The 14,457-nt window shown below is 45.9% G+C and overlaps 1 protein-coding gene across 1 annotated transcript; it reads right to left on the reverse strand.

Annotated features, from left to right (window-relative positions):
• Nucleotides 1–850: 850 nt before the first annotated feature.
• On the reverse strand, nucleotides 851–11,951 carry LOC144485218 (uncharacterized). The gene is given in 5 exon segments (XM_078203427.1): nucleotides 851–2,799; nucleotides 6,438–6,681; nucleotides 6,684–7,573; nucleotides 11,418–11,505; nucleotides 11,881–11,951. Coding segments are annotated over 3 exon segments (2,070 nt in total). The 5' UTR covers nucleotides 7,465–7,573; nucleotides 11,418–11,505; nucleotides 11,881–11,951; the 3' UTR covers nucleotides 851–1,754.
• Between the last annotated feature and the right edge of the window lie 2,506 nt (nucleotides 11,952–14,457).

Below are 14,457 nucleotides of genomic sequence, written 5' to 3' on the forward strand. Positions count from 1 at the left end.
TCACCAGATATTTACAAACCCTCTACGTCCATCCGCCGCTTCCATTACTCCCTCTATGTTTCTGCATCCTTACCGGCTGCTGATGAGACAGAGGAACTTCTCTCCAGTTGCTGTCACCTACACTGCGAACGCCGTTGCTTACTGCGCATGTGCATCTCTCGCAAAGAATAGGGAACTCTTCCTATTGGTCCGGGCCCTCATTCAGTGCGATTGGTTGGAGGACCAGCCGCTCCCGCTCGGTCCTCCAGTCCCGCCCCTCATTCACTCCGATTGGTTGGGGGACCTGCCCCGCCCCCTCTTTCTATTGGTCCGGAGCTGCCGTCAATCAGCCCCCGGGCATTGTGATGTGGAGCATGCGCAGTGTCATTGCTGTCCTTGGCGCTTGTTTGTCCCGGAGAAGCGGAGTCAGCGTTAGGCGGTGGCTGGGAGGATTTGGAAACACTTTGTGGATCCGCAAACCCTTCAGAATCATTGTCAGCTCCCTGGTTTGCAGCTGCGGGGCTTCTCCCTCCCTCCCTCCCGGGAACAGGCCCAGGTTAACGGCCCCATCCTGGCTCAGCCACTGGAGGATGGTTCACATCAGAGGATGGGGGAGGGGGACAATAAATAAGAGGTTACACTTTGGCCTCAAATCAATGAGGACTCTGATCTCTGGGAAGGAAGGAAACCCTGGGAGGTGGGCGGGGAGGATTCACAAACACCCGCTGGAGGCCCCAACACCCCCAATAAGAGCCATTGGTTTTATTGTCTGTCTGCAGACAGGAGCTGGAGAACTGAATCCATGATGTGGAGATGCCGGCGTTGACTGGGGTAAAGACAGTAAGAAGTTTAACAACACCAGGTTAAAGTCCAACAGGTTTATTTGGTCGCAAATGCCACGAGCTTTTGGAGCGCTGCCCCTTCGTCAGGTGGAGTGGAGAAATGCTCACAAACAGGGCATACAGAGACACAAACTCAATTTACAGAATAATGATTGGAATGCAGTCTTTACAGATAATCAAGTCTTAAAGGTACAAACAATGTGAATGGAGGGAGCATTAAGCACACGTTAAAGAGATGTGTATTGTCTCCAGACAGGACAGCCAGTGAGATTCTGCAAGTCCAGACAAGCTGTTCGGGTCAATGCGCCTAACCAGCACGTCTTTCAGAATGTGGGAGGAAACCGGAGCACCTGGAGGAAACCCACGCAGACACGGGGAGAATGTGCAAACTCCACACAGACAGTGACCCAAGCCGGGAATCAAATCTGGGTCCCTGGCGCTGTGAAGCAGCAGTGCTAACCACTGTGCTACCGTGCCTCCCAAAACATTAAATCTGTTTCTCTCGCCAGAGGTGCTGTCAGACCCGCTGTGTTTTTACAGCACTTCCTGTTTGTATTTATGAGTTCAAGAGTCAGGCCAGAAGGAAATTTAAAGACAGTTTGGCCCGGTGGGCGAATGGAAGAGAGGGAAGGAGCAGAGGCAGCTGATCAGATTGTCTCAATCTTGGTGACAAAGAAGCTCCATGAGCTCCTCACACTTGTTGTTGGAGGTGAGGATGGAGGAGACGGGAGAGGGGGAAGCCCTTCAAATGGAACTAACATGTTTGAGGTATTAAAAGCATTCATCACACTGTGTTGAACATAAAGCTTGTGTATTTGAGTTCCACCCAAAATATAAACCTTCCAACTGGGCTCGGATTTATCAGCAGAAACAGACACCAATGAAAATAGTCAGGACCTTGATGTGATTAAGAGCAAAATACAGTCCTTGCAGTCACTCGTGAACACGCTGGTGTTTCAGCAGGTGAGGTGACTGAGTGAATCCCTTCCCACACACGGAGCAGGTGAATGGCCTGTCCCCAGTGTGAATTCGCTGGTGCTTTACCAGGTTGGATGATTGACTGAATCTCTTACCACAATCAGAGCAGGTGAATGGTCTCTCCCCGGTGTGAACTCGCTGGTGTCTCTGCAGGGTGGATGAATCAATAAATCCCTTCCCACAACTGGAGCAAGTGAATGGCCTCTCCCCAGTGTGAACTCGCTGGTGTTTCAACAAGATGAATGACTGACTGAAGCCCTTCCCACACTCAGAGCAAGTGAACGGCCTCTCTCCGGTGTGACCTCGCTGGTGTTTTAGGAGGTTGAATGATTGAGTGAATCTCTTCCCACACTCGGAGCAGATAAATGGCCTCTCCCCGTTATGAATTCTCTGGTGTTTCAGCAGGTAGGATGAATCAGTGAATCCCTTCCCACAATCAGAGCAGGTGAACGGCCTCTCTCCAGTGTGAACTCGCTGGTGTTTCAGCAGGATAGAAGAGGTAGGGAATCCTTTCCCACAATCAGAGCATCTGAATGGTCTCTCTCTAGTGTGAACTCTCTGGTGTGTCAGCAGGATTGATGAGTTAGCGAATCCCTTCCCACACTCATGACAGTTGAATGGCCTCTCCCCAGTGTGAACCCACCGGTGTTTCAACAGATGGGATGAACAAATGAATCCCATCCCACACTTGGAGCAGGTGAATGGTCTCTCCCCAGTGTGAACTCGCCGGTGTGTCAACAAGATGGATGAGGTAGTGAATCCCTTCCCACACTCAGAGCAGGTGAATGGTCTCTCTCCAGTGTGATTGTGTCGATGAGTTTTCAGTTCAGATGGAAATCTGAATCTCTTCCCACAGTCTCCACATTTCCATTGTTTCTCCTTGTTGTGACTGCATTTATGTTTCAACAGGCCAGATGACCGGCTGAATGTTCGTCCACACACAGAACAGGTGTACGGTTTCTCTCCACTGTTAACCGTGCTTTCCCCTTCCATGTTCAAAACCCAATGATATTCAGATTACAATAATTTAGGCGACAGCGTCAGATCCTGATGCGACGTTTGGTTTGAGTTTTCTCCCTTCCACTCCTGCACTTCTAATATCCTGTAAAAAAAAAACTCCAAAGTTAAAAATTGAAGCAAATATTTCTCTTGGTTTGAGTTTACTGTGTGTAAATCCTCCCCTTCTCACCCTCTGGAAAAGGAGACTCCAAAATCCATCAATGTCAGTCCAGGATAGAAAGTCACAACATTTTCTCACAGGGACAGTGATAACCGTGCCTGTGTCCTGCCCCCGAGAAAGATGACAGCCATTAACCCAAGTCTATCAGTGTTTCTCCTTCACTATTTCATGTGATGTGGGTTTTATTGCCAAGACCAGCATTTATTTCCTGCCCCTGAGGAGGGCAGTTAGAGGCTGAATTGCATGTTGACAAGTCTATGGAAAGACAGCAGATTCCCATGAATAAACAGGGTGGGTTTTTAAAATTGTTCACAGCTGTAATGGTTACTCAAATGAAATTATATTCCAGATTTTCCAGCGTTTTGTGAATTCTATTTAAATCTCCCCCCCCCCCCCCCCCCAGCTCCATGATGGGACTTGAACCCCTGTCCCCAGAACATTAGGCTGTGTCACTGATATTACCACCACCTCCCCGATTGTAGAGGTGCTGCAATTACCCCCCGGGTCGGTGCAAACTCGGGCCCGGGGGGGTTTTATTCGGGGTTTGAGGCCTCCTCCACTGGCTGTTTCTGAAGCCTCTGCACCCGCCTCCCTGCAGCTCCAGCACCCACACTGCGCATGCTCCACTCAGAATCAGGTACTGCGCCTGCGCAAGCGGCTGCTCTTGTGACAATACGGCACATTCTCTCTCGCTGCGAATGCTGGGTAAGAGGACCGCCATAGGAAGGAAATAATTTCAACACAAAATTGTGCTTTGTCATCCAATTACGATCAGAACTATCGGGTTAATATATAAAATTATTAAACCAATTGATACATCTACCAATGTGCATGGTGGGATTGTTACTGGACGAGTATTCCAGAGACCCAGGGTCCTTTTAGAGTCTACCCCACTCTGCCGTAGGTTGCAGCACGATATAGTTGGGTTGGTCAGATGGGCAGAACACTGGTAGACTTCGAAATATATCACCATTCCTTCACAGTCACTGGGTCAAAATCCTGGAATTCCCTCCCGAACCGCATTGTAGGTAAACCCACAGCACATATACTGCAGCAATTCAAGAAGGTAGCTCACCACCACCTTCTTAAGGGCAACTCGGGATGGCCAGCTAGTGATGCCCATGTCCCACAAATGAATAAAAAAAATATGGTATTTAATCTTGATAAGTGCGAAGTGATGCACTTTGGAAGAAGTAACAAGACAAAGAAATAATGAATGAATGGAAGGACACGAGGTAAAATCAGAGGAGCAGATGGATCTTGGGGTACTTATTCACTTAAGGTAACAGAGCTGCTGAATAGAATAGATAAGAAGGCATATGAGACACTTGCTTTTATCAGTCGTGGCATACAGTATAAGAACAAGGAGATAATGTTGGAGCTGTACAGAGTGTTGGTTAGGCCACAGCTGGAGTACCGTGTGCAGTTCTGGTCACCTCACTATAGGAAGGATGTGATTGCACTAGAGGGGGTACAGAGGAGATTCACCAGGATGTTGCCTGGGATGGAACATTTGAGCTATAAGGAGACTGGATAGGTTTGGAGTGTTTAGAGCAGAAAAGGCTGAGGGGGACATGACTGTGGTGAATAAGATTATGAAGGATATGGACCGGGTGAGTAGAACCCTTGGTTGAGAGGTCAATCATGAGGGGACATAGTTTTAGGGTGCCAGGCAAGAGATTCAGAGGGAAGTTGAGAAAAAAAAAATCAGAGGGTGGTGGGAATCTGTAATAAACTGCCTGGGAAGGTAGTGGAGGCTGGAAACTTAACAACCTTTAAAAAGTATTTGGATGAGCACTTGAAATATTATAGCATTCAGATAAGGATATGGGACAAGTGCTGGAAAATGGGATTAGCATGGGAGTTAGTGGTAGCTATTGTTGGTGCAGACTCTATGGGTCGAAGGGTGTTTTCTGCACTGTATGACTATGACTGTAACTCTCGCTCAGTCTCTTTCACTCTAACAGTCTTTGTGTCTCTATCTATTTCCCTCTTTTGGTCTTTGTTCTATTTGCTCACTGTCGTCGTGCAACTAAATTTCACTGGATTGATTCCTGAGATGAGGTGGTTGTCCTTGGAGGACATTCAGTGGGATGAGTCTGTCCTCGCTGAAATTCAGAATAATGAGAAGTGATATAATTGAAAAGGGAGGGAAAAGGAAGGATCAGGAAAGCAGCAAACACTTGATGTTGTTCCAGGAAAAGTGGGGTCTGGTGGTGTGGATGTCAGGTTTTACACAGCACATGGTCAGCCTGTGGATTCACCCAGGATGCAGAATCTCTGAATGATTCTATTCAAATCACCCGGAGAGGAACCTTTGAGAGGAAGCACCTAAGAAGAAGCAGCACATGAAGATATCCAAACACAGAGATCCAAACACACTCTCTCTCCCTGTCTCTTACACAGACATGGGCAAACATAGAGACATACCCACAACCAAACAGACATCTTCATTCATAGACACACACCCACACAGATAATTCCAGCCCTATCATGTGGAGAATACAGCCCATTCTGACTAATACTGGAGATGAAATAACAGTGGCTTTACAAACTACGATGTTTGAGAAATTCAAGTAACCATTACCCGTCAGGGACAGTGAGCAGTTCTGATTACCCATTTCCACTCCTTTCTCTAAACTTGAATCTATATTGAACAACATCTGGGACAGCAGCAGTGACAAATCACTAACACTGAGCTGCCTCTTGTCAGCCTGGGTGAAGAGCCCTGCTGGGGGATAGTGTAAATTACAGAACAACATCCCTGGGTAATCAGTGTCTCTGGGTTCTGGAATTACAGAAGATGCTAATTCCCCTCACATTGATGGTCCAGTTAATGAAGAGAATTCTAAGACAGGTTTCAAGCATAAAGAATATAATGTTGTTTCGAATCTGTCATCCTGGCCTCATTCATTACTGCTCCAATGTCCTGGGAAATGTGCTGCACCACATCCAGCAGGTACCACAGACACTGTTCATCTTTTTCAAAATGTGGATTCGAATCCGGGTCCCCAGAACATTAGCTGGGTTTCTGGATTAATAGTCTATCGATAATACCACTCGGCATCGCCTCCCCCAAATGTGTTCCCTTTAGAACAAAGAAGCTGAAATGGAGATTTCATGGATCTGTTCAAGATGATCGGGGTGGGGACGGGTGGTTTGATGGAGCAGATCGGGAGAAACTGTTCCACTGATGCGGGTCAGTAACCAGAGGACTGGGATTGAAGATAATTAAAGAAAGACAGACTGGCATCAATATCGCACATTTCCCAACCAGCAGGAATCACAATGGGATCATTGTTATAATGAAGGCTGAATGGCCGAATGCTGCTCCTACGGCTTATGGTCTATTCCTTAGTTCCCTCGAAACGGGGATAATCCCAGCCTCCCAAATGAAGATGCAGTCATTCAAAAATTAAAACAAAGTTGATTTAAAAAAAATTTTAAATCCAGAATACTAATATCTAAATCTGCACTGGATATTGTTAACATCAGACCCCAATAAATATAGTTCAGTTCTGGATGTGATTAACAGCAAACTCCAATCTGGCTGGTGTGTCAGCACGTTGGATGACTGATTGAATCCTTTCCCACACTTGAAGCAGATGAATGGTTTCTCCCCAGTGTGAACTCGCTGGTTTACAGTGAGAGGAGATGATTGTCTGAACTCAGTCCCACAGTGAAAGCATCCGAACGGACTCGAGTGTGAACCCGTTGATGGGTCATCAAGTTCCCAAAACTTTTAAAGCACTTTCCACAGTCTGGGCATTTAAAAGGTCTCTCGTCAGTGTGAATCCGTTGATGGCAGATCAGGTTCGAAGAGTTAGCGAATTTCTTCCCACATTTGGAGCAGGTGAACGGGTTATCCTCAGTGTGAATCCGCTGGTGTGTCAACAGTTCTGTTGATGTAATGAATGCCTTCTCACACTCAGAGCAGGTGAATGGTCTCTCTCCAGAGTGAATTCGCTGGTGAATCAGAAGGTGAAACGACCGGCTGAATTTCTTCCCACACTCGGAGCAGGTGAATGGTCTCTCCCCAGTGTGAACTCGCTGGTGTGTCACCAGGTGGGTTGACTGAGTGAATCCCATTTTGCACTCGGAGCAGGTGAATGGTCTCTCCCCAGTGTGAACTCGCTGGTGTGACACCAGGTGGGCTGACTGAGTGAATCCCACCTTGCACACAGAGCAGGTGAACGGTCTCTCCCCAGTGTGAATTCGCTGGTGTCTCACCAGGTGGGACAACTGAGTGAATCCCTTCCCACACTCGGAGCAGGTGAACGGTCTCTCCCCAGTGTGACACCGTCGATGAATTTCCAGCTCTGATGGGGAACTGAATCCCTTGCCACAATACTCACATTTCCACAATTTCTCTCCGTTGTGACTGCATTTATGTTTTGACAGGCCAGATAAACGGCTGAATCCTCGTCCACACACGGAACACGTGTACAGTTTCTCCCCACTGTGAGCGGTGCTTTTTCCTTCCATGTTCAAAATCCAATGATACGCATATTACGATAAATTGGGCGACTCTGTCTGATCCTGATGTGATGTTTGGTTTCAGTTTTCCGACTGCAAATCCTCACCTTTGAATATGCTGTGAAATTGATTTAAAAAAGAAAAAAAGAGAGTGAGAGAGAACCCACAAAAACACAAAGGCAGGTTGTGAAATTGAGCTGAATGAATCTGGTAATTTGTGGGGCCGGCACTGGGAAAAAGAGACCAAGAAAACTGATGGATTGTCACAAAAACCCAACTGGTTCACTAATGTCCTTCAGGGAAGGGAACCTTTGAGCCAGTCTGAACCTATACAAGACCAGAGCTTCAATGTGAAGAGGCAGCGGATGGGCGGGATTAAGAGATGTGGGAGGAGAAGAGGTGAAGGAGTGGATACATCTACAACCAGACAGAAACTCCCAAACCCTCAACCTCCACCATTTAGAAAGACCAGGTTCACAGGTGAATGTGAACATCATCACCTCAAAGTCACACAGCATCGCGACTGGACTGAGATCCTGTCCTGGATTAGGAGAAGTTTCCTCCATTTAAAGAGTGAGAAACATGAAACAATTGTCTTCAGTCCGTGCTACAAACTCCACCCCGTGGACACTGACACCATCCCACTCTGATGCTGAAGCAGGCTGTTTACAACCAGGTTCAAATATTTATTTTCTAAGTCTGACTTTGCAGGGTCGACAAGGCTGTTTCCCGTGCCAAGGCCTATGCCTGGTCTGCCCATTTCCATACCTTTTTAGTAACTTTGTACCAGTTGGGTATAACTGAGTGGCTTGCTGTGTCATATCAGAGGGAATTTAAGATTCAACCACGTTGCAGACCTGGAGATACATGTAGGCCAGACCAGGTGAAGATGGCAGATTTGTTTTTCCCTAAACAGCACTAGTGAACCCAATGGGCTTTAATGAGAATCAATAATGGTTTTTTGCTCATCATTAGCCTTTCAAATTTAAACTTTTATTAAATGTAAATTCCACCACCTGCCGTGGCAGGATTTGAACCTCGGTTCCCAGAACATTACCCTGGGTCTCACCCCCTCGATGCCCTTCCAACCACACACCTGTCCCATCTCCAAGAATGGGTTTCCATCGGTGAGGGGGCTGGGACCTCACACTGCATACTTCTTTGAAAACATGTATTGATATCCTCATAGCTATTTCTAAAATTTTAAAATTTGAGAAATAGCTGAATCTGAATCTCTGACCTCTGAACAAATGGAGCAATCTGGGAGACACAAAGAAACTCACACCTCATTCTCCCAGAAGCAACATTTTGATTCTGGATCATGTGAAACACAATTGTTCTCTGTGATCTCTGCACTGTAAATCTTTCCTTTCTCTGTCCATCTTCTATGTATTAATGCATCCATCATTATGAAGTGCTTCGAAAGGTTAGTCATGGCACAAATCAGTCCGGCCTCCCAGACTGCCTGGATCCACGACAGTTCACTACCGCCGCAACAGGTCCACAGCAGACACCATCTCCCTGGCCCTGGATAACAAAGCACCTATTTCAGACTCCTATTTATTGACTACAGCTCAGCCTTCAACACCATTATTCCTATGAAACGCATCTCCAAATTCCGTGGCCTGGCCTTAGCTCCTCTCTCTACGACTGGGTCCAAGACTTCCTAACACTCAGATCAGTAAGAATAGGCAACAACACCTCCTCCACGATCATCCTCAACACCGGTGCCCCACAAGGCTGTGTCCTCAGCCCCTTACTATACTCCTTATACACCTATGACTGAGTGGCCAAATTCCCCCCAACTTGATTTTCATGTTTGCTGATGACACCACCACAGTGGGTCGGATCTCAAACAGTGATGAGACAGAGACAGGAATGAGATAGAGAATCTGGTGAACTGGTGACAATAATCTCTCCCTCAATGTCAACAAAATGAAGGAGATAGTCATCGACTTCAGGAAGCGTAATTGGGGACATGCCCCTGTCTACATCAACAGGGATGAAGTGGAAATGGTCGAGAGCTGAGTTTCTAGGTGACCAGATACCAACAACCTGTCCTGGTCCCTCCATGCCAATGCTACAACTAAGAAAGCCCACCAATGCCTCTGCTTTCTCAGGAGGCTAAGGAAATTTGGCATGTCCGTTATGATTTTCACCAACTTTTATAGATGCACCATAGAACGCATTCTTTCTGGTTGTATCACAGCTTGGCGTGGCTCCTGCTCTGTCCAAGAACGCAAGAAACTACAATGGGTCATGACCGAAGCCTAGTCCATCACGCAAACCAGCCTCCCACCCCTTGACTCTGTCTACACTTTCCGCGACCTCGGAAAAGCAGCCAGTATAATCAATGAACTAACACATCCCAGACATTCTCTCTTCCAACTTCTTCCGTCGGGAAAAAAGTACAAAAGTCTGAGGTCCCGAACCAATCGACTCAAAAACAGCTTCTTCCCTGCTGCTGTCAGACTTTTGAATGGACCTCCTTTCATTAAGTTTATCTTTCTCTACACCCTAGCTCTGACTGTAACACAACATTCTGCACTCTCTCTTTTCTTTCTCTACGTACGGTATGCTTTATCTGTATGGTGCGCAAGAAACAATACTTTTCACTTCATACTAATACATGGTGGCACAGTGGTTAGCACTGCTGCCTCACAGCGCTAGGGACCCGGATTCGATTCCCGGCTTGGGTCACTGTCTGTATGGAGTTTGCATGTTCTCTCTGTGTCCTTCTGGGTTATCCGGTTTCCTCCCACACTCCAAAGATGTGCAGGTTAGGTTAATTGGCCATGCTAAAATTCTCCCTCAATTCTCCCTCTGAACAGGTGCCAGAGTGTGGCGATGAGGGGATTTTCACAGTACCTTCATCGCAGTCTGAACGTAAGCCTACTTGTGACTAATAAATAAACTTTTGTGTGACAATAATAAATCAAATCAAATGGTGCAACATTGAGTTACCACATTTGGAGTGTCGTGAGTAAACTAAAGTTAATTCTCACTTAGAGTCACAGAGGTTTCGGCACAACCTGTCCATGCCGCCTTTTTTAAAACCCTAAGCTAGTCCCAATTGCCCGCATTTGGCCCATATCCCTCTATAGCCATCTTACCCATTTCCTTCCCTAAAGAACATTAGTGAACATACATACGGATGTATGAATTACGAGCAGGAGTAAGCCTTGAAGTATTGGGTAGTATGTCACTGCTTATAAAGGACGAATCAAATCAAAGGCATCTTTCTGGTCACAGACAGATGTGAGATGAGAAATCAATGTGGAATAAATTACCTTCCGCCCCTCCTGTATATAACATATCCCACTAACATGGCTCACCCTGGTCCTGTCTTAGTATTGTTTCTGAAAATTTCATGCATTCCCTCCTGACTTGACTGGACAGCCTCATCTATTCATTACCAACTTGAGTTTCGCTAAATCCCTGTCTCAGCTGATGTTTCTAGAACTTTCATTCATTCCTTTACTTTCTTGAGACTTGACTGTTAGCGTCCCTCATTTAATCCATGAAAAACTTTGGTGTATATAATTCCCTGTCCTCTGCATCAAGTCCCACACACCCATAACCATGTCCTTACCATGGGGCTGCAGTGGTTAGCACTGCTGCCTCACACTGCCAGAGACCTGGATTCAATTCATGGCTTGGGTGACTGTCTGTGTGGAGTCTGCACATTCTCCCCAGGTCTGCATGGGTTTCCTCCCAGTCAGAAAGGCTTCCTGGTTCGGTGCATTGACCCGAACAAGCGCCGGAGTGTGGCAACTAGGGGAATTTCACAGCAACTTCATTGCAGTGTTAATGTGAGCTCAGCTAATGTGACACTATTAAATAAACTTTAAAACAATTCAATTGAAAAAATTGCATCTTTTTTTGCAAATCCTTCCATGACATTATTGTTCCCTATTTCCAGTCACACAGATGTTTGAATCTTTTTCTACTGACACACTTACAATCAGGTTCTGATGAATGGAGTGACTCTGTCAGGTTTTGATCTGATGTCTGGTTTGAGTTTCCCTTCAAATTTTGTCGTCAAATTTCCTGTAAAAAAAGATCATCACTGTCAGTCAAGAATAGAAATTAAGCGAGAAACATTTCTCTTGGGTTGAGTTTTCTGTGTGTAAATCCTCCCCTTCTAACTCCCTGTAAAAGGAGTTTCCAAAGTCCATCCCTGCCAGTCCAGGAGAGACATTCACAACATTCTCTCCTCCTGCCGATAGGGAGCAGCGCGCATGCGCAGTATCGCCCATCGCCCCGAGAAAGATGGTCTCCGTCAACTCGGGGCCTCCAAACTCAGGCATCTGCGGTCGCGGCCCCGAATGGTAGGAACGCGGTACTGAGCAGTTATTATTCGGGTTTTTCTGTATCCACTGGGTGCTTATGAAGCCTCTCCACCCACCCCGCCGCCTGTATTACCCTCCAGAATAAGCCGTTTCCCTGGAAACCCGGAGCCGATATAACCGCCCTGCTGCTACTGCGGCAGCAACATCCACTGCGCATGCACTTTAGATCTACAGTACGCATGCGCAAAGTTTGCTGTAAGGGTAGATCATATTCTGATTCACTGTGAATGCTGGGTAAGATAGCCACCATTGAAGTATGTCATTGCATTAAAAAATATATATGTTTTGTGATTCAATTACAACTGAAGCCAAAGCACCAAGGTATAAAATGAAAATAACTAATACAGCAGCTAATGTCAACAGGCACCACAGTTCTGTCCTGAGTTTAATTAATAGCGGAACAAACGTCCACACCTGAAGATGAACTCCTTGGCGTGTCAGCTGGTGTAACAAACTGATTGATTTACCATCCACCCCCTCTCCACACACACACACACACACACGGACTTGACAATAAGAATGAACTCATGGTTGATCAAATCCTTTGAACTTTTAAATATGTTAACAGAAGGGGAAAATGAATAAATCCATTTACACACATAACATATCTGAATGGTCTCTTTCTGGTGTGGCTGTGCTGCTGTAAATAGGATAACTGACCACTTACATTCCAGAACTGACTGGGTCAGCACTGCTCTATTTCCAAGACCAACATTGAGGGGCAGCACAGTGGTTAGCACTGCTGTCTCACAGCACCTGGGACCTGGGTTCTATTCCCAGCTTGGGTCACTGTCTGTGTGGAGTTTGCACATTCTTCTCACGTCTGCATGGGTTTCCTCCGGGTGCTCTGGTTTCCTCCCACACTCCAAAGATATGCGGGTTAAGTGGATTGGCCATGCTAAAAATTGTCAGGGGGACTAGCTAGGGTTAATGCATGGGGTTATGGAGATAGGGTGTGGGTGGGATTGTGGTCGGTCCAGACTCGATGGGCTGAATGGCCTTCTTCTGCACTGTAGGATTCTATGATCCTTGAAAAGGTACGAAATCAACTGCATTACTGCAAATAGTTTTATTTCCAAAACTGTATGAGAATTCCCACCTGACTCTATTGATTCAAGGAAACTTTGTTAATTTTTAAAATGTCCATGAATACTGCAGAGGCTTCTGCAACTCTTCCGATGTTGTTGTTTGTTAACTCAGATTTTTCAGAAAGAGAATTGAACAATCGTTTGAAAGGAGAAATAATGCACGTTTTTATGAAAGGGAATGATATTAGGACTAATTGTATAACTGTTTGAAAATAAGCTAGCACAGACATGATGTGTGTCCTCATGAACTGTTATTTCACGATTCTATTGTTAGATCAATGTCTCTCCAACATTCCAAAATATCCAGTCCGAATTCTATCTCTGCAAATCAAGGTCACGAACTACAGCATGACGACACAGTTTGAAATACTCTGCAGTCCCTTTGAGATGCTGACCGTGACGTGTGTCTGTCGTGTACTGATTATCATTCACCTCACACTATGAAAGATCCCCAGCTGAAAGTGGGAGGGGGAAAGTTTAAACGAGATGTAAGGGGGAAGTTTTCCAAGAGTGGTAAATTTGTGGAACTCGCTGCCCCACAACATGGTGGAGTCTGAATTGTTGAATGATTTCAAGGAGGAGATAGATATATTTCTGACACAAAAAGGGATGGGAGATATGGGGAACAAGTGGGGGATCGATTTGAGACCAGGGAGAGATCAGCCATGATCTGACTGAATCGCGGAGCAGGCTCTAAGGGCTGAAATTTACCTACTTCTGTTCCTATAAATACAAGTTAAGTTAGAGTTTATTGGTCACAAGTAGGCTAACATTAACAATGCAGTGAAGTTACTGTGAAAATCCCCTAGTTATTGTATCACAGCAGCTCGTTTGCACAATGTGACTGAACCATCACATCAATACTTGGAGTAAATGACTGGGCTGAGACCTGGCTTGGATAAAATCATGGTCATCACAGAATCTGAGAAATTTACAGCACAGGATGCCATTCAGCCCATCATGTCTGTACCAGATGAAAATGAGCTGTCCAGTTTAGTCCCACTTTCCAGGTATAGGTTATGACCCTATAGGACACAGCATGTCAAGTCCATATCTGAATACCTCTTGCATGTGAACATTTCTGTCTCCACCACCCTTTCAGAGAGTGTTTGATTCCCTGCCACCCTCTGGGTGAAAACATCTCCACACTTCTCTAATCCTTCTGCCAATTGCTTTACCTCTCTGCCCCTTAGTTCTTGACATCTCTGTTAAGGAACTAGGATCTTCTGAGCCACACTCTCTGGCTAACCACCCCCTAACTAGAATGGTGCTGAGTACTCTAGCTGTGATCTAGCTAGTGTTTTTAATAGTTCCAGGATAACCGCTCTCTCACCTTCCATTGGTTCAGTATAATGGAAACTGGGAGTTGCAACCTGTTAGCATTTGAAAGATATTCACAAATGATTGGAGGGTTTCTTACAAACAACAAAGAACAAAGAAAATTACAGCACAGGAACAGGCCCTTCGGCCCTCCAAGGCTGCACCGACCATGCTACCCGACTTAACTAAAACTCCCGACCCTTCCGGGGACCATATCCCCCTATTCCCATCTCATTCATGTA

This window comes from Mustelus asterias, unplaced genomic scaffold (assembly GCF_964213995.1).
Source record: "Mustelus asterias unplaced genomic scaffold, sMusAst1.hap1.1 HAP1_SCAFFOLD_171, whole genome shotgun sequence".
Lineage (NCBI taxonomy): Eukaryota > Metazoa > Chordata > Chondrichthyes > Carcharhiniformes > Triakidae > Mustelus > Mustelus asterias.